Genomic DNA, 24,412 nt, shown 5'->3' on the forward strand with positions numbered 1-24,412 from the left:
TTTCCTTACTTTTCATTTTCTTTTCCCCGTGATGAGCTTGATATTTGATTTTCCAAGCCAGAAGAACAGCTCACAAGTGCCTCAATGCTACTCCAGGCCTCAGCTCTGCTACCTGAACATACACAAATGAGAGGGTCTGTGGTTCCAGATCCCTTTCACCCACATGAAACTGTCTGCAACACTGTGATGCATATTTAAGTGCTTCTCTGAACATATTGACTCAGCTCCAAGAGCTGTACCTGTGATTTTCCATCCTTTAGTGTCAGCTCCTCATAAAATATCCTCCTGTGTTCGCTCCTTGTCTTTGCCTGAGCCAAGTGACATTGCACTGAAGTTACTGTCATGTGCTGTAAAGCTGGAGGCACATCTATCTTGGGAATGTGCCTTGATTATTTAGACAATGGGGAAAAAAAATATATTTTTGGTTTCTCAGACCTGATTCCCACCCTCCTTAACAAGGCTCTTGATTGCCTGGCGTTGCTCTGTCTTAGGGGATGCTGGAATTGCAGTGAAATGAGGAGCACAGTGACAGCACCTGGGCAAACAGCTTAAACTCAGGAATAAACATTCACATAGAGATTTACTTTAGCTCTTAGTTTGCTTTCAAGGTACAGAATTAAAGACCTTCCAAATAGTACCACCTGATGTGTGGACAGGAACTGAATTCAAGATGTTTATACCTGGTACTTGAGGTGTGTAAGTCTGGCTCCCAGATGTTGAGGGTTTAAGGGGTGAGAGGGAGTAAGTGCTCTGAAGGATAAACAGGGACTAAGCCAGCAGTTTTAAAATGCATTTTTTCTCAAAGTTAGGCCAGGGGAGCCAAGTAGAACAGGCAGAAGAGGTAAATTCCCCGGAGAGAACACAATGGAGAGAGAACCAGCAAAATTCCCAGTGGACCATCTTTGTTTCTGTTGCCAGCAGTTATCACCTCCCTGCAAAAGGAATAAACCCAGAGCATCTTTTCCCCTAATCCAAAAGCCTACGTGTGAGGACAGCCAAGCTCTGCCACCTTGGAAACAAAGGAATAAGAAAGATTTATCCAGGATGGCCCCTGCAGTGGCCAGGATTACTCTTATTTCTGTTCTCATCTTCTGGGCAGCCACACGGCAGGGAAGGGGAGATGAAATTACAGGTGAGTGATGCAAACCTGGCCAGAGGACAGCTCACTTTGGATGTCGGATAGAAATAAATAATATTTCTTTGAAATAAACCAGCCAAGGTGACCACTCTCTGGAGAACTGGCAATGTCCCAGTGACCATTTAAGAATCCTCTGTCGATAATTGAGCAGAGAAAATCTAACTAAGCAAAAATGTAAGCTTTGTCCCCAGTCTTTCATCCCCAGGCAAAATCCTTGTCATTTCCTTTGTGCCAGAAATGAACAAGGAGAATTTCTGCTTTCTCTTCAGTATTGTGCAAATTTTTATGAAAATTGTCCTTAAAATAAGCATTAGCAGGAAATGTGCTTGGCAAATTCCTGGGGATGGGTAAGATGAAGCTGTGAAAGACATGCTTAAATTTCATCTGTGCTATGGGCTGTAATTTTGAAAAGCCCTAACCCAACTGTAACTGCTAAATGAACCCCTAATTTACTCTTCATTTCTGGTTTGATTCATTTGAATGGGAAAATATAATGATTTTTGACTGCTCTTCAATGCTTTTCTTTACTTAAGTGGTTTTGTGAGTCTCAATTAAATATAAACCATATTTCTTAGAATCTTGCAAACTTTTCTGTTATTCTGTCAAAACCACAGCTGAAAAGAGGTTTGCAGAGATTAGGGCCAATAGAACTCCCATCCCAGTGCCATTTAAAGTAAATGGTGTTGACTTTAAAATTTGGAATTTGTAGAAAAATCGAGTCCATGTTCCTTTTTTTTTTTAATATTTTGGAGCATTTGCATTTCAAAACTGAGCTTGAATCTGCCCTCCATGAACCAGTTCCAACAGGTTTTTTTTTAAGGTTATGTCAAGACAAGAAATGGGCTTATCTTTCAGTTTTACTGCTCTCCAGTGAGAAAAGATGTGGCAGATCCCAGGTCACAGTGGCTCCCATGACACCTGACTGGTGAAGTTTCCAGAACTGCAGCTCTGTCTGTGGCATAAATGCTATGAAGAATTTTTTTATTACTGTTTTTTGGTCATGCTTTCAGTTCTGATCTGGGTTTAACCTCGAGTTCCAAGGAGCCTGTTCCTGTGCAGCCTTTGCTCTCAGGCTTTCCTCTCAGTATTTGTTCCTATTAATAAAGGGTTTGCTTTAATTGCTTATGCTCTTGCTTAACATTAAAAAAAAAAAAAACCAAAAAAACCCTGATATTTTCCCTGATGGTGCTGAAAGCTGGTGGCTTCTGAGACAAAATTCTAAAATCCAGAAATAATAGGCATAACATGTCCATACTAATGGCAAGTCTTCTGTGCCATTGACTTCAGCTTTGAGTCGCTGAAAACAGCCAGTGCATTTTAATTCCATTTGATTGTGCCATAACCCCATAGATGGGAGTAATGAGAACAGAAAGCCAATTTGCTAAAGAGCCCAAATTGATCCAAGCCACATTGCTCAGCAGCAAACTGCTCTCAGCAAAATAATTGAACTCTGTGAGTGTCAAAGCTTGTTTTGAACAGTCTGGAAGTGATGGGTGGGGCAGAGGTTGGTGGTGCTGCACCTTTCCCTGACACCTTCAGTCCAACTTCTTGCACTGAGGGCATCTTCTTGTACCACCACAGCCTCATCTCAGAGCTTCTCTTTAGGCTTTGGCAGCTTCATTCTATACCTAGTGTGTGTGTGTATATATATATATATATATATATATATATATATATATATACCTAGTATCAATGTTTAAGTATGAAATATGACTTCATATCTGCTCTGACAGCTGTAGCTTCCAATTATAAACTGTCTCTAATTCTACACCATCTTATTCTCAGTTTCATACCTGTATTTATGTTGCACATTGTTGTAGAGACTAAGCCAGCTCAGCTGACACTGGAATTTTTAGCTTTCCAGTGCTGCAGCCTCAGCTCTGCATGGACAACACGAATCCTCAGAGCTCTCCTTACTCAGTTTTTTCCTTCCAGTCCCTGCTTTGCTCTTGCCAGGCTTTATGTGAGCTGTGGAGAAAAGGAGGGATCATGGGGAGGAGGAACAAAGCTGAGCTCTTGCTTCTTACCTGCCCTACTCCCCTCAAACCTGATTTTATACTATAACAATTTGATTCCTTAATGTAGGAGTTTCTCGTTTTCATAGAACAATATTTGTCCTGCTCCTGCCTCCTTCTCTGGTCACAACAGATGTTTGTGCACTTTCTCCAGAGAAAGGCTATAACCAAATTATTTAAATATTAATTCTGTTCCTCTCTGGTTATTTAGCCATCCAGGTTGCATACAAATTAAAAAAAAAAAAAAAAAAAACAAAAACAAAAAAACAAAAATAAATAAAAAAGCTGAAGCAAGATTTTTTTCCCCCCACACCTACATGCTTAGAAGCATTTGCAGAGAAAGGTATTCTTGGAGCAGTCTTAGCACATGGCAAGGGAATACTTTCCAAAATGCAATGACAGCTGCCTGCTTCTTGTCAGGCACTTGTGTGGTGTTAATGGATCAAACATATTGAATAAAAAGCAGCCCCTGATCTCTGATTCCTGCTCCAGAACCCATGTTTATTTTCCTGTCCCATTGTCCCAGAGAGTTATCCTAAAGTTACAGGATAACTGATTTCTCTGCCTTGCCTCTACTTCCCTTTCCTCCTGCACAGCCATGTCCTGGTCAGAACTCCATCCCAGCCTTGGGGCTCCTCTCCTGGCTTAGGCAGGGTCTGGGCTTGAGCCAGGCTTTGAGCCAGGCTGGGTGTCTTCCTGTCCCTCCTGAGCAGCTCCTTCCACTCCCTGCTTAGGGACAAAGAGCAGCCTGGTGCCTCTCAGGGGTGTGGAGACCTCAGCCACTGTCCCCAGAGCCTCAGGGAGCAGCCACAGAGGTGTCCTGCTGGAGGCTGGCCGGGAGGAAGAAGCAGGGAGTGGGGTTTCCACTCTCAATATTTTCCTGCTGACCTGCTCCAAGCAGCAGCCCGGAGTGCCTGGAGCCTGCTGGGAGCTCTCTGGCTCTCACAGGCACTCCCTGGAGCACAGCCTGGCATCAGCTCTGCCTTTTGCTGCAGGAGGAAGGCACAGATGAGTGAGGCAGAGCAGGGCTGGGCTTCCAAAGGCCATTTCTAGACACCAGGTCTGTTCCATGTTTTCTTCTGGACTGTCCCTGCACTGCAAATGGATCTTCCTCTCCAAAACTCTTTTCCTAGTCCTGCTCAAATTGCACAAATGTCTTTTGTTTAGCTGTGATAAAAGCACAGGATTCCTAAAAGCCTAACATTTTTTTTTCTTTTCCTTCTTGCAGTATTTTTAACATGTTTCATGTTTTCAAGCAGAAGATAAATTGTACAAATAAAATTAGCTGTAAATGTTTTAATTGTATGCCTGTTGTGTATATTGTGTTAGCTTCTGTTGGCTGACCCTGGTGCCCTCAGAGCTCTCAGAAAAAAAAAAAAAAAACAAACCAAAACAAAACAGTCCTGCTATATTTGAATCTCTGCAGCTAATTCATATTTATCCTTATTAAAGTTTCTTCTGCTTTGGTTAGAGGATGATACAGGCATTTTAATTCCATCCGATCTGTTTCCCAAATGGGACACAGGGTGACTCAGCCCCTCTGGCTTCTGTAACATCTCATTAGGAGCCAGCCTGATGTCTGTGACATGTCTGTGGGTTGCTTACTGCTAATTCTTAAACTCCATCTGCTTTTGTTGCTGTTGTTGGGGTTTCTTTCTGTTTGGTGTTGGGTTTTTTCCCCTATCTCTGCTGCAGTATTTCAGTTTTAAGTAAAGCACCTAACAAGTTCACTCCTCATCAGAAATGGTTTCAGAACTCTGGAAGCTGAGTCCCATCCCCAGACCTGTGTGAAATGATGCAGTTAATGACCTTATCACTGACTTTGTTTGTTCTCAAAGTCAATGAACCACTGCAGGTTTCCAGTGGCTGATCAACAAGGCCTGCTACAAATGCAGAGAGGCAGTGCAGGATCTCCAGGAATACCTTTTGTGTCAGCTACCTGGAAGTGCTTCCCAGTGATGTATGAGTACCCAGTTTTAGCCTAGGGTGATGTCTGAAGGATGTCTTATTCCAGACATCTACTGTGACTCATCTGCCCATGAGTTCCTCACCCTTTGTTCCCTTCATAGTCAGTGGGGAGTGATGAAGGCTTTGGCAGCAGGAGGCTGGAGTGTGCTTTTAAATTACTTGGATGACTCTGCCCTGGAAGTGGCTATTGTGCTCTACTGTTAATTTATATTAACATATGTAAATTTCTTTAATATTAACTTGAGTTAAATTGCCCTTTTTCTGCCTTGCACCTGAAGGCACCGAGAACCCTTTAAATTTTCAGCCAATCTTCATCCTTTCATGACCAAAGTGATGCCTATGACAAGCAGTCACTACCAATTCTTTTTTTTGAAGCTATGTTCTTCCCAATGTCAGCCTTCCTGGAAATCATTCATCTGTGTTGGTTCTGTCACTGTTTTCTTATAACACTGTTTTCCACTGGATACTGCAGGGAACTTCTGCTCTGGGGTGAAGTTGGAGTTCTGGATGCTGAGAATTTTAGACTTTCTGTACAGACAGGCTCTGACTCCCTGGAGAACACTGCATTTGACCTGAGGCCATGGAACAGGCATCCAAAATTGATTAATAGGACTGGGATTACGGGTGTGTAGTTGGTTAGAAGTGTGTAATATCACAGGGTGGAAAAATTAGAGTTTGGGGTTCTAGAATGTAGAAATACATATGAAGCAAGATGGAGGTTTTAGGGTGGAGGCAGGTTATTCTTTATCTTCTCTTCCTTCTTCTTCACCTTCTCTTCCTTCTTCTTCACGGGTTTGGGTGGTATTTTGTAATTGTACAGAAAAGTCCATACTGCGGACTTCGAGGGATCAGTTAAAAATTAAAATAATTTAGGTGTCATTTCTTAATTGGATAGTTTAGCCTTAAAAGACCTTGTAACAAGCGATAGTTGGCCATTTTGTGCCTTGCTAATGAAGGACTGCAGAACTCACTGCTGTGAGGCTGTAACATTGATAAGAAACAATAAACACCTGAGTCTGAACGTGAACTATCAAGTGCCTTCAATCCCGACCTTGACAGAGATAGAAAAGGAAGCCAAAAACCAGCAGGGTGACAAGTTAATGCTGATCCCTTTCTTTTCTGTTTCCTAGAAAAAGGCCTCTCTTTGCTAGGGTACCATCTGTGCAACTACACCCTGACCAAAAGTGTGTTTAAAATGGTTGCCTACCAAAAGTCCTATGAGAAGAACACATCCTGTGGAGGGTGGATCCCGTGGATGGTGTGTCCCCAGACACACTACAGAACAGAGTTTCACAGCCTTGAAGTCCCTGAAACCATCACTCTCACAGATTGCTGTGAAGGATATGAACAAGTCGGACTCTACTGCTCTCTAGGTAAGTTTTAGTCAGATTAAGAGAGGAAATAAATGCTTCTTATGGAAGAAGATTCACTTCAGCTGAGATGTGTAAAGGCTTAATTCAGTTCTGGGCCATAGTTCCTATTCACTGAAATAAATGAGTTTAAAATAATGTACAGTAAACTTTGTCCAACATGGCAAGGAGTAGACATAGCAGATTAAAGCTCCTGATTCTTGCTCTTTGCCACCTCTAGTCACAAATTCACTAAACTTCCAGGGGAGCCTGAGGAAGGCACCTGCTTGTTGGCCCTCCAAGGGCTCATTACCTGTCCAGGTTCAGGCCAATATCCCTGGCCAAGAGCAACAATTCACTGTCTGGTGCTGTGCCTGCTCTGAGCCTGCCTGCATTTACACCAGGAGCTTTCTCCTCCAAAGTAATTCAGGATGCACTTGGAATAACATTTCCTTTGATGTGGAGCAGGGTCTGTTCCCAGAATGCAAACCCAATTTTGGTTCAAATTTAAAACAACCTGTGACCTCAGGGCAACTTGATACCAGATGCTTTCCAACCAAAACTAGACTAGGAGCTATTTTCTTAGGACTTCCTTGGTTACCTGTGACTGTGTGGGAGGTCTGAGAATTGGTGAACTTTTTGGTGGATCTGATCTAACATCTGAGTGTTAATAAGACTCTACTCAGGAAGACTCAACCACCTGTGTCTCAAGGTGGAAGCTTTTCCCCTTCCCACATCAGGGTTACCAGTTGTCAATCAGAAATTCCCAGTTTTATCACAACTTGATATATAATTGGAAGGGATTCCTTGGGGAAAAGGAACTTTCTTTTTCCAATGGATAAATTTAGATGCTTTTAAGCTGAGCAGGCATCTTGAATTATCTAAAGCAGCACTGAACTGTTCTGTCATCCAGAAAAGTTCTGCAGAACATAGTTTTGTCTCCTGTTTTCAGTATGACATTGCATTTTCCCTATGTCCACTTTTCAGTGTGGGCCTGGGCATTTACATAACCACACACAGGAACAGCAGATTGAAAGGAAAGGTCCTGTTGCAGCCCTGGCCCTTGTTTTGGGTCATAAGACTTGGGTGACTCAGATGTGTGGGAATGTCCCCAAACCTGCTTCTGCACCAGATCATGTAACAGTGGCATGAGGGGGGATGAGCCATTTGTCCTGTCATGGGATCTGTCAAGAACAATGTGCTCATCCCACATTTAAGTTGCTTCAGAACACTGGAAAAAGAACTTCCAAACATTTTTTTTTTCCCCCAGGCATTTTCTCCACAGTCACAGGTAGAATATTGTGTCTAGCAGGATTTTAACAGAAGGACAGGAATACAAAAATGGTCAATGTGTTTTACTTGTTCCTAAAATTATTTGTTAGAGAAGAGAAATTAAAGCATAATTCCTAATTTACTGCTATTGTTTGGCTCCATGGCTGTTGTGGAGTCCCAGCAAAGCAGAATTTGAGCTGCAGGTTGCTGTGTGCCCAAGCAGATTTGTCAGACAGGCAAAGGATCTGCTGCTGATCATCTCTACTTTTCAAGCATCAGTTCCATGCTGGGGAAAATCTCCAATACATCTAATTATGGTTGAAAAGTTACTTCAGTGAAGTCTTTTGGATATACAGACATGTGCATACATGCTTGTCTGTAAGTATCAAATGGCAAGACTTGAGAGGCAATCAGAGAAAATGGCTTTTTAATTCTGTAGTACAAGGAAAGAGCTGTGCCAGCTAAATGTGGAAAAGTCACCGTGGTTGTCACTGTTTGCACAAGAAATTCAGGTGTTGCTGAACCTCTGAAAATCAAGACCATCTTCTTGTGTGGAAAAAAAAAAACATCTTGGTAACACTCGGAATATTTTTTTCCCACTATAATTCTGTCTCTTTAGAGAATCCTAAAAGCATCTCTAGGGATATTTTAGGCTTTGAGAGCTGTTGATGATTCTGTTTCATCCAACGTGAACAAATCTGTAAATCTCTTGTAAAGCTTAGCTGCAGAATTTCCACCCTGCCCTTGCCATGTTGTTGATGGGCACTCTGGGCAAGTTTGTCCATGAAATACTGTGGTCACCCTGACACGTTTTCCTGTAAAAGTTAACTTGGGAATATTTAAAACCATTTAAGGATTTGTATGGCTTCTAGGTGATTTCCATGTTTACATTATTCTTTGCTTTTCAGGGTATTAGTCATAAATTCTGTGAATGGTAATGCACTGTCTAGACACAGTCTTAAATAAATGATGAGAAGAGAAACTGGAACTGCAGAAATTACTGCACAGCACACTGTGAAGTGCTGTTATTTTGTTCTTGACGTTATCCATGCTGGCGTGCTCTCCATCCTGCCAGGAGTGGAAAGGTCTCCATGAGCTTTCACAGCAACCTGTTCCTGGCCACTCCTCACCTTCTCTTCCTAGAAGGAAGCAATTACCCCAGCCTGGGATATGGCAGGCCCTGCTTTTATGATTTCCTTACTCTAGATCACTGGTTAAGTTGCTCTGGTAGTTCTCACTAGATGTGTGTCTGTCCATCAGGAGAGTGTTACAGGTGCACACACAAATGACTTTGTCATTTTTAAATAACAGCTGGAAAGTTAAATATCTAAAAGTTAGGAAGTGCTGGAATTAATTCTTAAGGTAGAATTAAATAAAACAACCTTTGTTTTCTCTCTTTTTGCCCACGCATGCAGATCAGTGAACTCTTTTGATTACTTGATCCAGCTCTGTGGTGCCCCAAGGACCACATTTCCCAGTGCCCAGGGATGATGGAGCCCCTCTGAGGAGCTCACCAGAATGTGCCATCCTGACCTCCACATTCAGTGCTCTGCTCAGCCTCTCACTGAGTAGAGAATTGTTTATCACCTCTGAAGGTGAATCCTGGAGGATTCACAGGCAGCAATTTGTCTTCAAAAAAGCTGTGGGAAGCCAGGGAGCTTCTGTGTCGTTCACAGATGGGCAACTGAGCTGCAGAGAAACTGAGATCAAACCATTCTGTGTTGGTTTCAGACCTGCCTTCAGACACCTTGGGTGCAGTTTTAACTTTTTCATGAATTTATTCTGATTTTCATGGTACTTAGTGCTGCTTTGAACAACTTGTACGGTTGGGGCACAGGGCTGCAGGTCAAGCTCATGGACCTGTGAAACCCTGAAGGTTGTTTCACCATACAAAACTTCTCCCAGCATCTTGTCTTTTAGGTAGAGATAGGATCCAGCTCTCCAGGCTTGTTTCCAGCTGCCTGAGTGGCTGCTATGGTTATTTCTCCTGGTGGCTGGCTTGCCGCCCACTTTCCAGCATAAGATGAAACCAGAGAGCTCCTTATCTGCCATCTAACCCTGCCTGATCCCCAGCTAGGGAGGCAAAGAGTGCATCAGCACACGATGAAGGCTGGTTTTTAAGCACACATATACAAAAATACCTTGAAATAAGGTCCAAGACAACTTTAATTCTTGAGAGCACTTGATTTGCAATGTTAAAGTCAGGCTTCAATCAGCGTGCCTTGTGTGCACAACTTCCGAAGGTTTTCAGAAAAACAACAAAAAAGTAAAAAAAAAGGCTCATTGTAGGTGTCCAAGCAGCTCCTCAGCAGGGCTGGGACCTTCCAGAGCTGGCATGCAGATGTTCCCATGCTGGCTGGAACCAGAGCTGCAGGAGCTGGCCACAGCTGTCCCTGTGCTCGGCTGTCACAGGAAAGCCAGGGGACAGTGGTGTCACATGTGGGCAGCACTGCAGCATCAGCCTGGGGTGAGAAGGTGCCAGAATGTCCTGTTGGACTTCACCCAGAAGCAGGTGGCTCCTGCTGCCCTGCAGTTTGTGTCCCTTGTGTGCCCCCAGCAGCTGCAGAAATGGGATTATCAGCATCCCTGCCTGTTCCCCACGGTGTCTGCAGATGGGAATCCTGTCTGGGAATTGCCTTGTCCCTTTTTGAGTCCTCTGAAGCTGTCTGTCTCCACACCCCCTGTGCTGACAAATTGCAGAAGTTCCCTCCTGTTTGGGTAAAGAAGTGAGTTCTTTCATCCATTTTATTACTGTGGCTCTGGTGAAAACCAGCTCTGCCTTCACCTTGCCCCCTGCCTTTGGGATTTTGTAAACCTTGATCACATCCTCCTCAGCCTTCTCCTCTCTAAGGCAAAAGGACCACCCAGGAAGGGTGTTAAATATTTGTCAGATGCTGGATCAGCACAAATCCCAATTGAACCCCTGGAGAGGCAATCAGGATGGAAAACATCCACCTGAGCAAGTAAAGCCTACCAATGTTCAAGGACCCCAACCCCAGGGCTGTGTGATGAAAACTGCCAGCCTGCCTTTGGAACAGATTTTCCCAGGAGCTTCTGTAATTTCATAGATTTGTCTCCACTTTCTGATACCTGAGACAAATGCAGGGTGCTGGTCCCTGGCTCCACCACACCCTCTGGAAGGAACCACCCCTTCCAGAGGGAAGGAGGGAGGGGAAGGGGGTTATGGCTGAGCTAATGTTGTCCCTCAGCATCAATCTCCTGGGAGATGCCCCATCCTGCAGTCACAGCTGATCCAGCAGCTGTCCAGAGGCAGGCTGGCAAGTGACCTTTGGTTGCTAAGCTGCAGTTCTGCTTCCATACATTTATGTAAATAACAGAGGAGAAAAGCCTGTACTTCATCCAAGTGACACAGGAGTTGGCTGGTTTGCTCCTCACTGCTTGCTTGGTAGGTGACTGTCCCCAGCATGATTGAAGGGGAGAGCATAAATTGAATTTCCAAAGTGCATCTGGTATAATTAGGCAGAAATGTGAAGTGAATCCATCTCTGTTTCCGCTGATCTGAAAAAGATGACCTTTTGATTTCAGATAAATGGCTACTGTGGCACCCAGCCAGGATTCAATAGTGTTTTCTGACATTGCATGTGACTCATTAAACCATTTACACTGCAGTTGAACACACCAAAAAAAAAAAAAAAAAAAAAAAGAGAGACACAGGTGGGAAAAAAAACTGCTTTGAACCTCAAACCTGTTTGAACTGCACCTGAATCTCAGAGCTGGAGGAATTTCCATGCCTGGGTCCAGCTGACCAGGATCCACCTGGTTTGAGCAGTAAGGAGCACTGGTGAATAGGGAATTTTCTAACAGAGGGAAATCCCTTGGTGCTCATGTTTGTGCAAAATCCAGTGTGAGAGGCTGCTTAGCTCCCTGCACAGGAGGCTGAGAAGGAGCAATCACTTGAGGCTGGGAATGTGTGTGAGATTCAGCTAAGGGCCACCAAGGCTGTATCACACCTGAATGTGGCTTTGAAAATCAAGAGGGATATTTCTAGGGAAAGGACCTGTTTGGGGAAACCACCTGTGGAATGCCAGCCCCAAAGAGAGGAGGACCTGGAACATGCATGTGGCAGCAAGTTATGCAGATTCAGGTTAAATCTTGGTTAATCAAGATCATTTCCCTGGCTAAGAAGGTCACTTGGCAGAGACCAAAAATGCTAGATTCAATATCCCCTCCTGCCTCTCAGAAACCTCACATTTACTCTCATCCAGAGCTGTGGGATAACAGAAATTGTAAACCCACAGAACTGACTGTTCAGAATAGATTTATAGTTTGCTGTGGACTTTTCACTTGGTGTAGGCTTTATTACGTCAAATGTGGTTTTCCTGCACCACAACTGTTTCTATTGCAGCAATCAGGTTCATTTTTCTCCTGGCTGACTTCAATTGCTCAGTAAAGGATCAAAAACCTGGAGGTGCAAAATGAATTGAAAAGAGATTTCTTCCAGGTTGCTTGGAAAGACCAGAGCTGAGCATTACATGGAGCTGTGTTTGAGAGTGTGGGTAAAGAAGTGAGTTTGTAGGGCTTGGAAATATTTTCTCTCTTCCTCCCTAGAAGAGATTTTGTGCTGGCACTGACCCAGAACCACTGTCTGCCCTTGGCTTGGGAAGCAGCAACCTCCTGCCTCAGCTACCCTCTCTGCAGGGCTCTCTGGCGTGGGCTACCAACCTCCTGGAGTGGCCAGCTGGAACAGAATTACTGCAACTAAGGTTAAATTTGTGCCGCAAAATGTTAAATGAAAGTTCTCAATTTCTATCTTACACAGTACCTGCTTTCTTTGATCATTCTCTATTATTTGGATTAGTCACAGCTGATATCAGGCATATTTTCTGTTTCTCAGTGTCTCCACATTTAGGAACTTACCTATGAGCCCATCCATCCATAATTATTAATGGAAAGTTAGAAACTCAAAATTTCTCTAACAGAAATGTCATGGACAAGAGAAAGATCTGAGATTGAAATGAAATAATGGCATTTTAGGCTGCTGTTTTCTTCCCATTAAAAACTCAGAACAGACACACTTCTAAACTGAGGAGGAGGTGTTTGGTATAAGTTAAATATCACAATTTTATGGAAACAACTTTCTGTATGTTTGTTCTCAGAAATGTTTTTGTTACTTAGCACTCAATAGATCCAGTGTATTTGCCTCAAGACCTGGTATTTGTCCAGTGAAGGATATGGAAACATTTGATTATCCTTGCACGTTCGATACTCAGTGTCCAGGGCTGAAAAAATGCTGCAGCTCATCCAAAGGAGCCGGCTGTGTGGATCCCATGCCAGAGGGTATGTTACTGATAAATTCAACTGCTTCTAATAGAAATATCCTTAATTTTCCCTCCTGAGGGTGGGAGTGGGCAGGAAAACTGTTACCATAGCTCTTCCTGAAACAAATATGGGAATGTGCCTTGGATGGATTCCAGGAGATTCAGCTTCAGTGCTTGCACCCGTGTGTGGTATTCACATGCCCTCTGAACAGAGAGACACTTAGGTTTCTCAGGATTTCTCTTGAGAGAAGCTGTGAGAGAAGCAGAGAAAAGAGAATCAAAACAATTCTTATCTCATTCACTACTCCCTGTTTGTGCCCATGTAGAATATAGTGTAGAGATTGTTTACCCAAGGTGATCACTTGATTAAATTCTAGTAATAGTTGCTTAAATTCATTAACCAATTAAATCCACAACTGTGTCAAGACTCTCAGCAGAGAGCCACAAGTTTTTCTTATTAGTGATATAACTAGTTAATAATAGTTCTAGATAATATAATATAATATAATATAATATAATATAATATAATATAATATAATATAATATAATATAATATAATATAATATAATATAATAATTAACCTTCTAAAATCATTAGAGTTCAAACATCATTCTTCCCAGATGTTGGGGGCCACTTTTACTATGCCTGTGAGCACTGAGTGGTGTGTGGGTGCTGTGGGTCCAGCAAACCTTCCCTGGCTCCTCTGCCTGTGGCATATGGCAAACGAGGCCCTAGCTGGCCCTCACCTTTGCCAAGTGAAATCTTGCTTTGTTTGCTCAGAGCCTCCCTGAAGCTCTGTCGCCTTCTGCAGCACCAGACCCCAGATGACTTGGCTGTTTTATTTCCTATGCTGCAGGGAGGATGTTCTGGTACAACGTGACAGTGCTCGTGAAAATGGATTTTAATGAATTAACCCGGGTGGATTCCCACCTTCTGAATCATTCCCGCCTCTTGCACTCCATGGTATGTACAGAAACAAACTCTTCCCTCGTTGTGCCCGTGATTCTGTTACTCAGGGGCCACTCTTTGCTGCCCCTTTGTTCTGCCAGATTGATTTTTTTTTAGCCCTATTTCTGATTATTTCTGTATTTCTGATTACTGAATGTCAGCTGCATCCTTAAACAATTCAAGTAACATTGATTTATCAGCTTCTTTAGCAAAAGTTTCTGTTCTCTTCCAAGGGCAATTGAAAGACCTACTGAAATAAAGGGGGTTTTCCAGCTTAAGTAGTGCTTGCTTCAGCTCTGTCTCAGTTCAGTTTTGGGCCTATGACGGGCTGGGACCAGACTTCAAGACCTTCAAAGCATGATGTTTTCTGATATGGAATTTTAAGTTAAGCCTTTCCAAGACAAACCTATCTGCCATAATCTGCTGGCACGGATGGGCAGGAGAATGGAAATGATAACAACAGCAGGCATGTAATTTTTCCTATCTAATTTCCCCTTCTCATATCCTAAAAAAACAAGAAACCCTGGTCCTGTTGCTGTGTAGTAGGGAGCAGGGGCAAGGATCCACCAAGGCTTTTACATCTTGGTCTAAAACAAGCAATGTGAAAGTGAAACACTCGGGAAATGGGGAGTTGAGGTGAAGCTGTTCAATGAGCTGCTACTCAGAGCGTCCTGCTGTTTGTTCCACTGCCTCTCAATGCTCAGCCCACCAGCAAATCCCTTCTCTCATTCCTGACTCTCAGTTGGGATGGCTTGGTCTCTCTGGGGTCTCTCTTAATCCCACCCTTCATCCTGAGTGCATTGCTTTTCCTCTTTTCCTTTCTATTCCCTTTGCCAGCAGCCCATTTAGCTGTTCAAAACAAGAAGTCTTGGACAGCTTTATTGCAGGTGAATTGTAGTGGCCTGTGTGATTTATTGTAATCCATGGAGACTTTGCAAAGCAGGACTTTTCCCACCTCTTCCTGGGTTACTCCTTCTGCCAAAGCATTTTGAGATCAGGTCCACATCCCCCTGAGCGTGCCATTTCTGTGACATAAATCGGTTGTGAAATGTGAAAATAAGAACTCACCTTGCATAAATACAGGCCTAAACCACTTTGCCATGGTTTCTGAATTTCCTTCTACACTCAGATTACGATAATAACCACTGCATAATTCATGTGCTGGGAAATGACCGAGGTGCTCCGGTGTTTGCTGCCCTGTTTTCCAGATCACTGGTGCATTGCAGCCCCTGAAAGCCTCTGTGCACCACATCCAGAGTAACCGTGGGGACATCTACGCTGGGACAGTGGCCTCCCAGCTTCTCCTGGGCACGCACCACCCAGCTCCTCTGGCAGAGGTTTCCTCCTCCCTGAAGGCCATGGTGAAGCGCGTGTATGAAGTGATTGACACACAAGTGCAAGGTCACTGACTGTAATCCTGTCACATTTTAGGGGCTTTCGTCCCTCTTCACTTGGGATCTCGTTTATAGAACCGTTAATTTGCTTTCAAAGATAGCACAGAGGATCTTGCAAACTTTGCAAACCTGACCTTTCTGGTATAGGATGGAGAGTTAATGATTATTTTGGAGTGAATAGTTTGGAAGGGAACGCTTCTGAACCCTCAAATTTATTTTCTCCCAGTAACACATTTTTCAGATGAAAAAGCAAATATGTGCACATTTGTAGCACAATCATTAGTTGAATTAAACAGGCTCTTAAAAATCCTGTTTTCTTGGGAAGCAGATATATTCTGTTGCCATGTTACTTCCAGTAGCTTGTATGAAACAAGTCACATTTATAGTCTGTTAATTACTATAGCATATTACTACATACTTTTTAAATGTTATATAAACATTTCAATATATTCATTTAAAATTATGTCAAGCTACTTATTGCTCTGCAGTTGAACGTTTTCACTCCAGAAACACATTTTTCTTATTCTGTGTTTACTCAGTTTACTCAGGTTTTTTACTGTTTTCAGTGAAATCACTGGGTAGTCCTCCTTCCTCCTGTGCTGACATCTCAGGTTTGGATGGCATCCTACAGGTGTAAGGAGGAGCTGCTCCTAATTGTCCTCTAATTCCAAAGAATTGGGGTAAAAAGTGTTAGGGTGGTAACATCCAGAATGGCTTTAACAGCATTACTGCACATTTACACTGAATTTATCATAGCCAGAGCCTGGTCTACACACAGTGCAGATCAATTTTGATGCTGCTCCCAATATCTGTGCAAGGTCTATTGTTCTTCCTAGATGTCAATGAATGCTCCTATGCTGAATTCAATGCTTGCCCTGAGAAAAGCAGCTGTGTAAACCTGGAGGGTTATTACAGCTGCCACCCTCAGCATGAACATGCCACTGTCATCCCTCACTGGCTGAGCCCAAGGAAGGAAGGTAAGAAATGTAGGTCTCACCCTGGGAAGTGCTGAGGATGTTCCTGCAGGACTTAGTGCTCCTTTGCAGGAGTCACCTGCAGGAATTTCTGGAGCATGAGTGTCCCTTCTCCTCCTGGTGGGAGAAAACGCCACATAAACCTGTTACCTGTTTCTGATGCAGAGTATTTATTTCACAGTCCCTTGTGTTTCCTCTATTTCACCCTGAGCTGTCCTCACTCATCTGCCAAAAGCTAAAGCTTCAGACCCTGCTGCTTCTCAGAGCAAGTCACTTGTTGTCAGTGCAGCTCCCCAGCCTCTTGAGGAACAATTAGTGGCATTATTTCTACCATTTTCTTTTTTCCTGTTTTGACTGCAGCCCAGACTCGGTGGATGTATGATCCCACCTTCAGCTCCTGCACTGCTGCTGAGCTCTCTGCTGCAAGCAGCTGGAGTTTGGCACTGGCTGAAATAATTCCTTGTGGTACCAGTTCAGCAAAATATACTTACAGCCCACAGACATCAATGGGCCTGCTAATAGGCTTTGAGATAATGAGATGAATAGCTGCTTGCAGATTCGATGCTTTAATTAGAAAACAATTTTACAATCCCTTAATCTCAAAAATTAAGATAATGTACTATTTTATGCTTTTGTGATATGATAACTTTTTTATTTTCTATTTATATTACTTCTACTGCTGCTTTTCATGTGGAAAACCTGAATGGTATAATTTTGGATTAATTTTCTTAGACATACTCTAACTTTGATAATACAATTTTCCCCTAGGCATTGTAGTATCTACTCCAAGTTCAGTAAATGCTGTTAACACTGGCAGTAGCTCTCCTTCTCTAAGGAAATCAAGTCTTTTGTCCATAACCAACCAATTTACAGATGCTGGGTGCTGTAAGTAACCTTGTATTTTAATAAATGTTTTCTTGATTTGTGATGGGAACAAATCTCAGTAGATTTGTGTTTATATGGGTGATCCAGCCCTTTCAGGCAAGAGTTACTACAATCCTTTTAACAGCACCCTGTTCTTCTGTGGGAGGAAATAGATTTAAGCTGTTCTTTGAGAGTTCAGAGAGACAGGCTGGGTATTCTTGATCTTCATCCACAACTTCTGATCGAAGCTGAAGCCAGAGGAATTAAATTGAGGCCCCTCTAGCACAGTGGGGAGTGGCTTTGGGGGTGTTTGGCAGCCACCTGGCTCAGAGAGCTGGAAACAATTGTGTTCTCTTGAAACAATTTCTGAAAACAACCTTTTCTCCTTAGCCTAACCATTAGCATGAAAGACTTGAAGCTGTGGCAGCAGCATGCCGTGGTCTCTGGGTTAGCATGGGGTGTGATGCTCATCTCTCCTGGCCCCAGCTCTCTCCAGCAGAGGTGTCTTGTTTGGGCTCCTCTCTCTCTCTCTCACCAGACAGACTGGCTCTGCTGCAGGGCAACTCATCCTACCAGTTTAAACACCTCCTCCTCCTCCCAGGACAGGAATCCTCTCTGAAGGGCCCTGTCTTTTCCCATTGAGATGACAATGATGGCACTGGACTAGAGTGGAATGACGCCACTCTCCCCCAGCCTCTGTTAGCTGGGGGCTGGGAGGTTTTCCAGGATAAATCCAGGCAACCTTTGCCTGAATGGGTACATTTTGATGATTAAAGTGACAGGAGGCAAAACAGGTGTCAACACATGTAGAGCACCCAGAGTCACTCTTCCAAATTTATTCCTGTTGCTTGCACCTGTAGCTGATTATTTATGTGACTAGAGATTTGGAGGAGATTAGGTTGTCCAGAGGGATTGTGGCTGCCTCATCCCTGGCAGTGGTCAGGGCCAGGCTGGACAGGGCTCTGAGCAGCCTGGTCTAGTGGAAGGTGTCCCTGCCCATGGCAGGGGGTGGAACTGGATGATCTTTAGGGATCTTTAGCCCAAACTGTTCTGTGATTCTACGATTCAATATAAATGCATATAGTAAAAGGAAATAAAAATGTTAAGCACTAAATCAGTCACTCTAGTGGGATGGTTCATGGATGAGGGCATCTGCTGGTGTGAGAGGGGCAGATTCTATCCTGACCCTATTGACTGTCAGAGTGCTTGTCTGTAGTGGATTTAGAACAGCAGAAGGCATTAAAAGTAAAATGTTGCTTTTTCTGTGCCAACTCTTGCTGCTGTTTTCTTGCAACAGATCCCTCTGCAGTTACAAACCATCAAATCCTCAGCGTTACCAGCAACAGCTTTGAAATGTCCTGGCTTGTCAGTTCCACTCTGAACCACACTTTCCAAGTCCGTGTGGCCAAGGGCAATGAAACTGTGCAAAACCTGGAGACAGAGGAAATGCAAATGAATGTGTCTCACCTGGAAGCAGGTGTGATGTATTCAGTAGAGATCAGCTATGAAACTTGTGGAAAAACCATTATCTCCCGTCAAAATGTTAAAACAGGTAAAGAAACACTTTGAAATACATATATATAATATAATGGAGCTCTGTCTTCTCCCTTCTCCTCCTTCCATCCCCACTCACTTGAAGTTCAGTAATGACCCTTTGGTCCTCACTGAAACTTCTTCAGCACTTTTTATCTCATCTACTCCAGCATTAATCCAACCCAGAATATCAGGCAGCAGAACTTTGGCCTTACTTGATAAAGCAGTGCTGGAGCTGATTAGACTATTACAGATATCAGGCTAAGCTATGATTCTGTTCTAAAAATTTATTTCTTTGATGCCTGGCACTGCTTTCTGCCACCCATCTCCCAGCAGGCCTCATTTTTCCCTGGTTGATGGCTGTGGCCAGAGGGAAATCCAGGCAACTGGTTTGTCAAGGGCTCAGCTGAGCTAACAAGAGTGCCCAGAGGAAGGGCAGATTCTGCTGAATAAAGGATTAAAGAGAATGACAAGGACTGAGTAAGAAAGCTGCAGACTACCTGCCCAGTTATGTTCAATTAACTGGTGGTGGGAGCTTCCTGAGGCCCTAGTGTGTTGATCAAACATAATTTTGTTTTTTCTCTAGTCTTAAATTATTTCCTAAGCCTCCATGCAAATAAAGAAATAAATCTTTCCCCTTTTTTTTCAAAGAGCAGGCAGTGAACTCTTTATTACTGACCACACTGGGAATGCTGCTGTTCATGTTTATCCCTAAGAGCTTTCCCTTTGATGAGATGAGGGATGACTCCAGTTTGGGTCAGAAGGAAATTACTCTCTTTGTGGAGGGATAGGAGGAGGTCTAGTGGTTATGAAAACAGAGAGCTGAACTTCAGAGTATGAAGTTGGAGCCCTTGAGAAAAAGAAAAGTTTTCCAAGGATCAGTCCAAGGAGTAACAGCCTGGGAGTGTTTATACAGGATAAAGCAGTTAGAGATTCCTTGGCTCTTGGTTTTGGCTCCTGTGCTCTGTACAGTATCTGTCAGGGCTCACCGCACACACAAGGGGAATGCACAACTTTTTGTTGTATTTTAAGTTTAAGAACATATTTACTATCCCCACTATCAAAATCAGAAAAAGAAATAAATAAAAACTGTGACTGGTGGGCCAGAGATGAGCCCATGGGCGATTCAACCCTGGGTGCAGCTTCAAGGCAGGAGTTACATAGGGCCAGACCCAGGTATGTGTACACCCAGTTCTCATGCAGTTGCAATTAGGCACCAAAATATCTCTTTAGACCTGATTTAAGTGCATCTTCTCAATGAATCAGAAGCTTGTAGGAGACTGTTGGATTTATTTTCTTGATTTAATACCAAAATCTCTCAATCTTGTCCTCCTTTCTTCCATCAGCTGAGATTTTGGTCCAGATACATAAATTTTAACTGAATCCTTTCCTACTTTGTCAGTGTGTTTTAATGTTGTGCTTTACAGAGGCCAAGATATTTGATGTTACAATGAGGATTCTCAACTACAACTTCACTGATGATTTCCATAATTCCAGCAGCTCAGCATATGAGGAATTTTCAAGGCTGTTGCTTACAGAGGTAAAATGACTATATCTCTGTGTAATACTTTTTTTTTTTTTTTCAATGTAAAATTTATTTAATGTAATAGAGGATTTTATGCCTGGATGAAGTATTCCTTCAAAATCAGCATACTATTTCCTGTGACCTTTCTTTTTAATTACAACACACTAGATCAAGCCCTTGGCCTTGTTAGCAATGAAGCCAGTGAGAATTTTCCCTTGCAGAAGAGTGAAGGAATTAGAAATGCAGGCATGCAACAGGGGCTCCTTTCCTTGGATCTTTAATTTGGCAATAAACACACAGTAAATTAACTTGAGGCTTTTAAATGAATTATTGAAATGGCATTCCTGGCATTCATTTCAGCACAGTCTGCTCAATAAACGTCTTACTCCTCTCAAATAAATAGTTCTCTGCCTGCTCTCTTTCTTCTTTCAGGGAAAGTATCTGGATCAGGCTTTCTTCTCCAGCCCCATTCCTTGTCTGCACACGTGGTCACTGTCCACAGTCAGGTGTAATCAGCCAGAAACAAAACTTGAGTCATGAAGTCTGGTGGCAGCTCTGAGCTTCCCAAAAAAGGGGGAGGTTTCAGATGGAGCAATCTCCTACAGTTTTGCTGCACAGAACAGGGCCCATACAGAGGAATTGGGATCTCCACCCAACACAAGGCTTCCCCAAAACCAAGGGTGACTCGTAACCACGTGTGAATTTAAATGCAAGAGAAAAACCCAAAACAATAATGGAGCTATACATACAAGGGCAGCAGAGAAGAGGCATTTGCCCAACAGAAATTACTAGTTAAACCTCCTCACATGGCTTTGTTTCCCACAGTTGCAAATTGTTCACTTTTGCTGTGTAGGAAGATTTTGGTGAGTGAGTCCTTTCTGAGATTAATGCAGACCTGATTGGCTTCATCAGGATGGGAAGAAAAAGGAGCATTGCCCATCTGTGTTGCTTCTGCCTCCTTGGGTGTTTGTGAGCACAACATTCCCCTCTCATTTCTTCTCTCTTCCTTTTCTTGCCTCTCTACCCTGATGTGAGCTTAGACCAGCTACACAGCTTGTTTGTAGGAATCTTTTTGAGCAAGCTCTGACTGAATGGAAGCAAAACTGTGCTGATTTATGGCTCTGGATTCGTGCTCAAAGGCACAATTTGAGGTGTATGCAGGAACAAAAGGCTCAAGCAAGGAGCTGCCTACTAGACATGTAAGGTGAAACTGCCAGCTCCTGCACAGCTCAAATATTGACAGCAGTGTGCCAGCTTCAGTGTTCAGAGCAATGCCATTTGTTCAGTTAAAGTTGACTGCTCACTGGTTTGGTAATTAACCATGATGTAATTGTGATGCTGCCTTGAAGCTGGGCTGTCTCAAACACGTTTTTTGAAGTTATCCACCTCCATTTTTCTTGGCTCTCATCCTGAGATTTCTTTATTATTGGACTCAGGCTGAGCTTGAACTGGCGAGTTTCAAATGCTCCCTGGGAACTAAAGCCATGCCCACACTTGTAAATGAAACAAAATATGTATGTGACATAGAGAGATAACATCAAGGCTCTGCTGCATGCATTTACCAGGACAGCTCAGCTCTGGTGCAGGCAAACAGGGCCAGGGGGAATTCTGCTCCCTTGAGCCAAAATTTGGAACTTGCTTTATAAGACCAGTGGTCAGATGGATACAGTTTTCAAAGCTATCATAGAATTATATAATCACAGAACGGTTTGGGTTGGAAGAGGCCCTGAAGATCACCCAGTCCCAAACCCCTGGCATAGGCAGGGACTTCTTCCACCTGACCAAATTGCTCAGAACCCTGTCCAACCTGGCCTTGGACACATCCAATGATGGGGCATCCACAGCTTCTCTGGGCAACCTGTGCCAGGGCTTCACCACCCTCAGCGTAAAGAAGTTTCTCCTAATATCTAATCTAACCCTACTCTCTGTCAGTTTGAAGTCATTCCCCCTTGTCCTGTCACTCCAGGCCCTTCTAAATAGTCTTGCCTCATCTTTCCAGTAAGTTCCCTTCAGGTACTGGAAGGTCACAATTAAGTCTCCCCAGAGCCTCCTGCTTTGGAGGCTGAACAATCCCAATTCTCTCAGCATTTCCTACAGCAGAGCTGCTCTGATCCTGCTGCCTCCTCTGGTCTGGCTCCAGCAGCTCCTCATCCTTCCTGTGCTGGGCCCCAGGGCTGGAGGCAGCTCTGCAGGTGGGGTCTCACCTGAAGGGGGCAGAGGGGCAGAATTCTCCCCTCTCCTGCTGCCCACGCTGATTTTGGTGAAGCCCAGCACACAGAGGGTTTCTGGGTCCCAGTGCACATGGCCAGGGCATGCCCAGCCTCTCATCCACCAGCACCCCCAAGTCCTTCTCAGCAGGGTTGCACCAAGGAGACTTGCATTACTTTGTGCCACAGTAATCTCTGAAAAATAGGATTTTTGAAACACTCTGGAACTTTTCTTTTTCCAGCATCTTCTATGTTGTACTTATATAAATATTTATAGAGGTACCTGTTGGCTCCGTAATTGTCAATGCTTCTCTCCCTTTGCTCAGCTTGAAAATTCATTTCCACCCAACATTTCTGCCTTGTACAAATCTGGGAAGCTGAAAGTGCAGATTGAATCCCTGGCAGCAGGAAGCATCATTGTGAGGCTCAGAATCACCGTGCAGGATCCCGAGTTTCCAGTGGATGCCTCCACATTTGCCCCAGTGCTTTCCTCCCTGCACAATGGCTCTGTGCTTGTGGTGGATCAGCAAAACGCTGCAGTAGGAGGTAATTTTTGTTATTATTTTTTTTTCAAAGAAGAAAGCAGCGTTTGTGTTTTGATCACGTGCAGTATCATCAATATTCTACACAAAATAGAGAAAGAAAGGATGTGGTTTGTTGGAGAGAAAACCATGATGTGAGAATTCTTCCAGGGGTTTTATCCATAAGCCCAGAAGGGACAGACAAAGGAGCACTGGCTGTCCCCAGGTACCTGCAGGCACTGCTTCTCCTCACTGTGGTTAACCCAAGTGGAGCCCTTGGTTTCCCTATTCATTTTCCTCCCTCTTCTCTCTGTCCCCAGCTGGAAGTTTGCCATATCTTTCTCGAGCTGAATGGCAGACAGGATTACTGTGGAATATCTGTGATCCCAGAACTGCCTCTAGACAGTTTTGTGCTCCAAGATAGGGGGACTGTATTTGGGACAAGGATTAAGAAATCTAACATCTTCCCTCTAGAAACCCAGCCAGAGGAATTCCCAAATGTCCTTATTGTGAATAGGACTGAAGAAGCATGCATGGAATTTATATTAAGCCAGGCCTTTGTTTGATCTTCAGTAATCACCACTTTTATCTTCAAAGGACTAAGTTCTGTCCTCAGGTTTCCCAGCTGGCAGAGACAGCAGAGTTCAGAAAGTTGCCAAAGCCAATAGAATGGGTTATTCTTCTCTCTTGGTGTGTTGAGCCTTTCTGAGCAGGAAAAACTCCCTTTGGAGTTGCAGAACACATGCAGGTTAAGGAGAACAGGACAGGAAAAAAACAGGAGACAAATTGCACTTGAAGCCTACAAATACCACAGTGGCAGCTGAGACTGAATTGCAAGATGCTGATGTATGCCAAAATATTTTGTAAATGTTATTGATCCTGGGACCAAGAGGAAGAATAAGGTGATGGCTCTGGACTGTCACTTTAGGTGATGGCTCTGGACTGTCACTTCAGCTGCAGAAAACCAGGTGGCTTCCAGTAGCACCACACTTATCCAGGGGCACAGCCAACACCTCCACTCCTCCTTATGGGCTGAGAGAAGGGGTTTATTTCTTAGCTCCACCCAAAGAAGAGTTTCTTCAACATGAGTTTCCTAAGTGGAAAATAAGGAGTGAAACACCTGAAGGAAGGATTTGTATAACGGGGTGTTTTCCTTCCTGACCCTGGAGAGCCCCAGGACATGACCTTTGGCAATAAACCCACCCAAACTCTGTCTCATGGATCCTCCCTGCAGCCTGGCCAGCACCAGGCTTTGTGCTTGCTTTAGTGACAATCCATTCAACTAGGAAAAGCAGGGAGGAGAAGTCAGAAGGGACAGCACAACTGAAGGGAGTGGACCAGATCTCTTTGAAGATCCATAAATTATTAAGTTTATTGCCACGATTAATAGAGACAATAAAATCTGTTTTGTGGGGCATGGAGAGG

General features: G+C 43.6%; 1 protein-coding gene across 1 annotated transcript in view; it reads left to right on the forward strand.

The window, feature by feature from the left end:
• Positions 1-1,044: 1,044 nt before the first annotated feature.
• Positions 1,045-24,412, forward strand: part of UMODL1 (uromodulin like 1) — a 50,364-nt gene continuing 26,996 nt past the window's right edge. The window contains exons 1-8 of the mRNA XM_053932831.1: positions 1,045-1,132; positions 6,252-6,494; positions 13,878-13,984; positions 15,178-15,370; positions 16,200-16,340; positions 18,499-18,753; positions 20,162-20,274; positions 22,793-23,012. Coding sequence (XP_053788806.1) covers positions 1,045-1,132; positions 6,252-6,494; positions 13,878-13,984; positions 15,178-15,370; positions 16,200-16,340; positions 18,499-18,753; positions 20,162-20,274; positions 22,793-23,012 — 1,360 coding nt within the window. The remainder of the gene's footprint in view (positions 1,133-6,251; positions 6,495-13,877; positions 13,985-15,177; positions 15,371-16,199; positions 16,341-18,498; positions 18,754-20,161; positions 20,275-22,792; positions 23,013-24,412) is intronic.

Source organism: Vidua chalybeata, chromosome 2 (assembly GCF_026979565.1).
Source record: "Vidua chalybeata isolate OUT-0048 chromosome 2, bVidCha1 merged haplotype, whole genome shotgun sequence".
Classification (NCBI taxonomy): domain Eukaryota; kingdom Metazoa; phylum Chordata; class Aves; order Passeriformes; family Viduidae; genus Vidua; species Vidua chalybeata.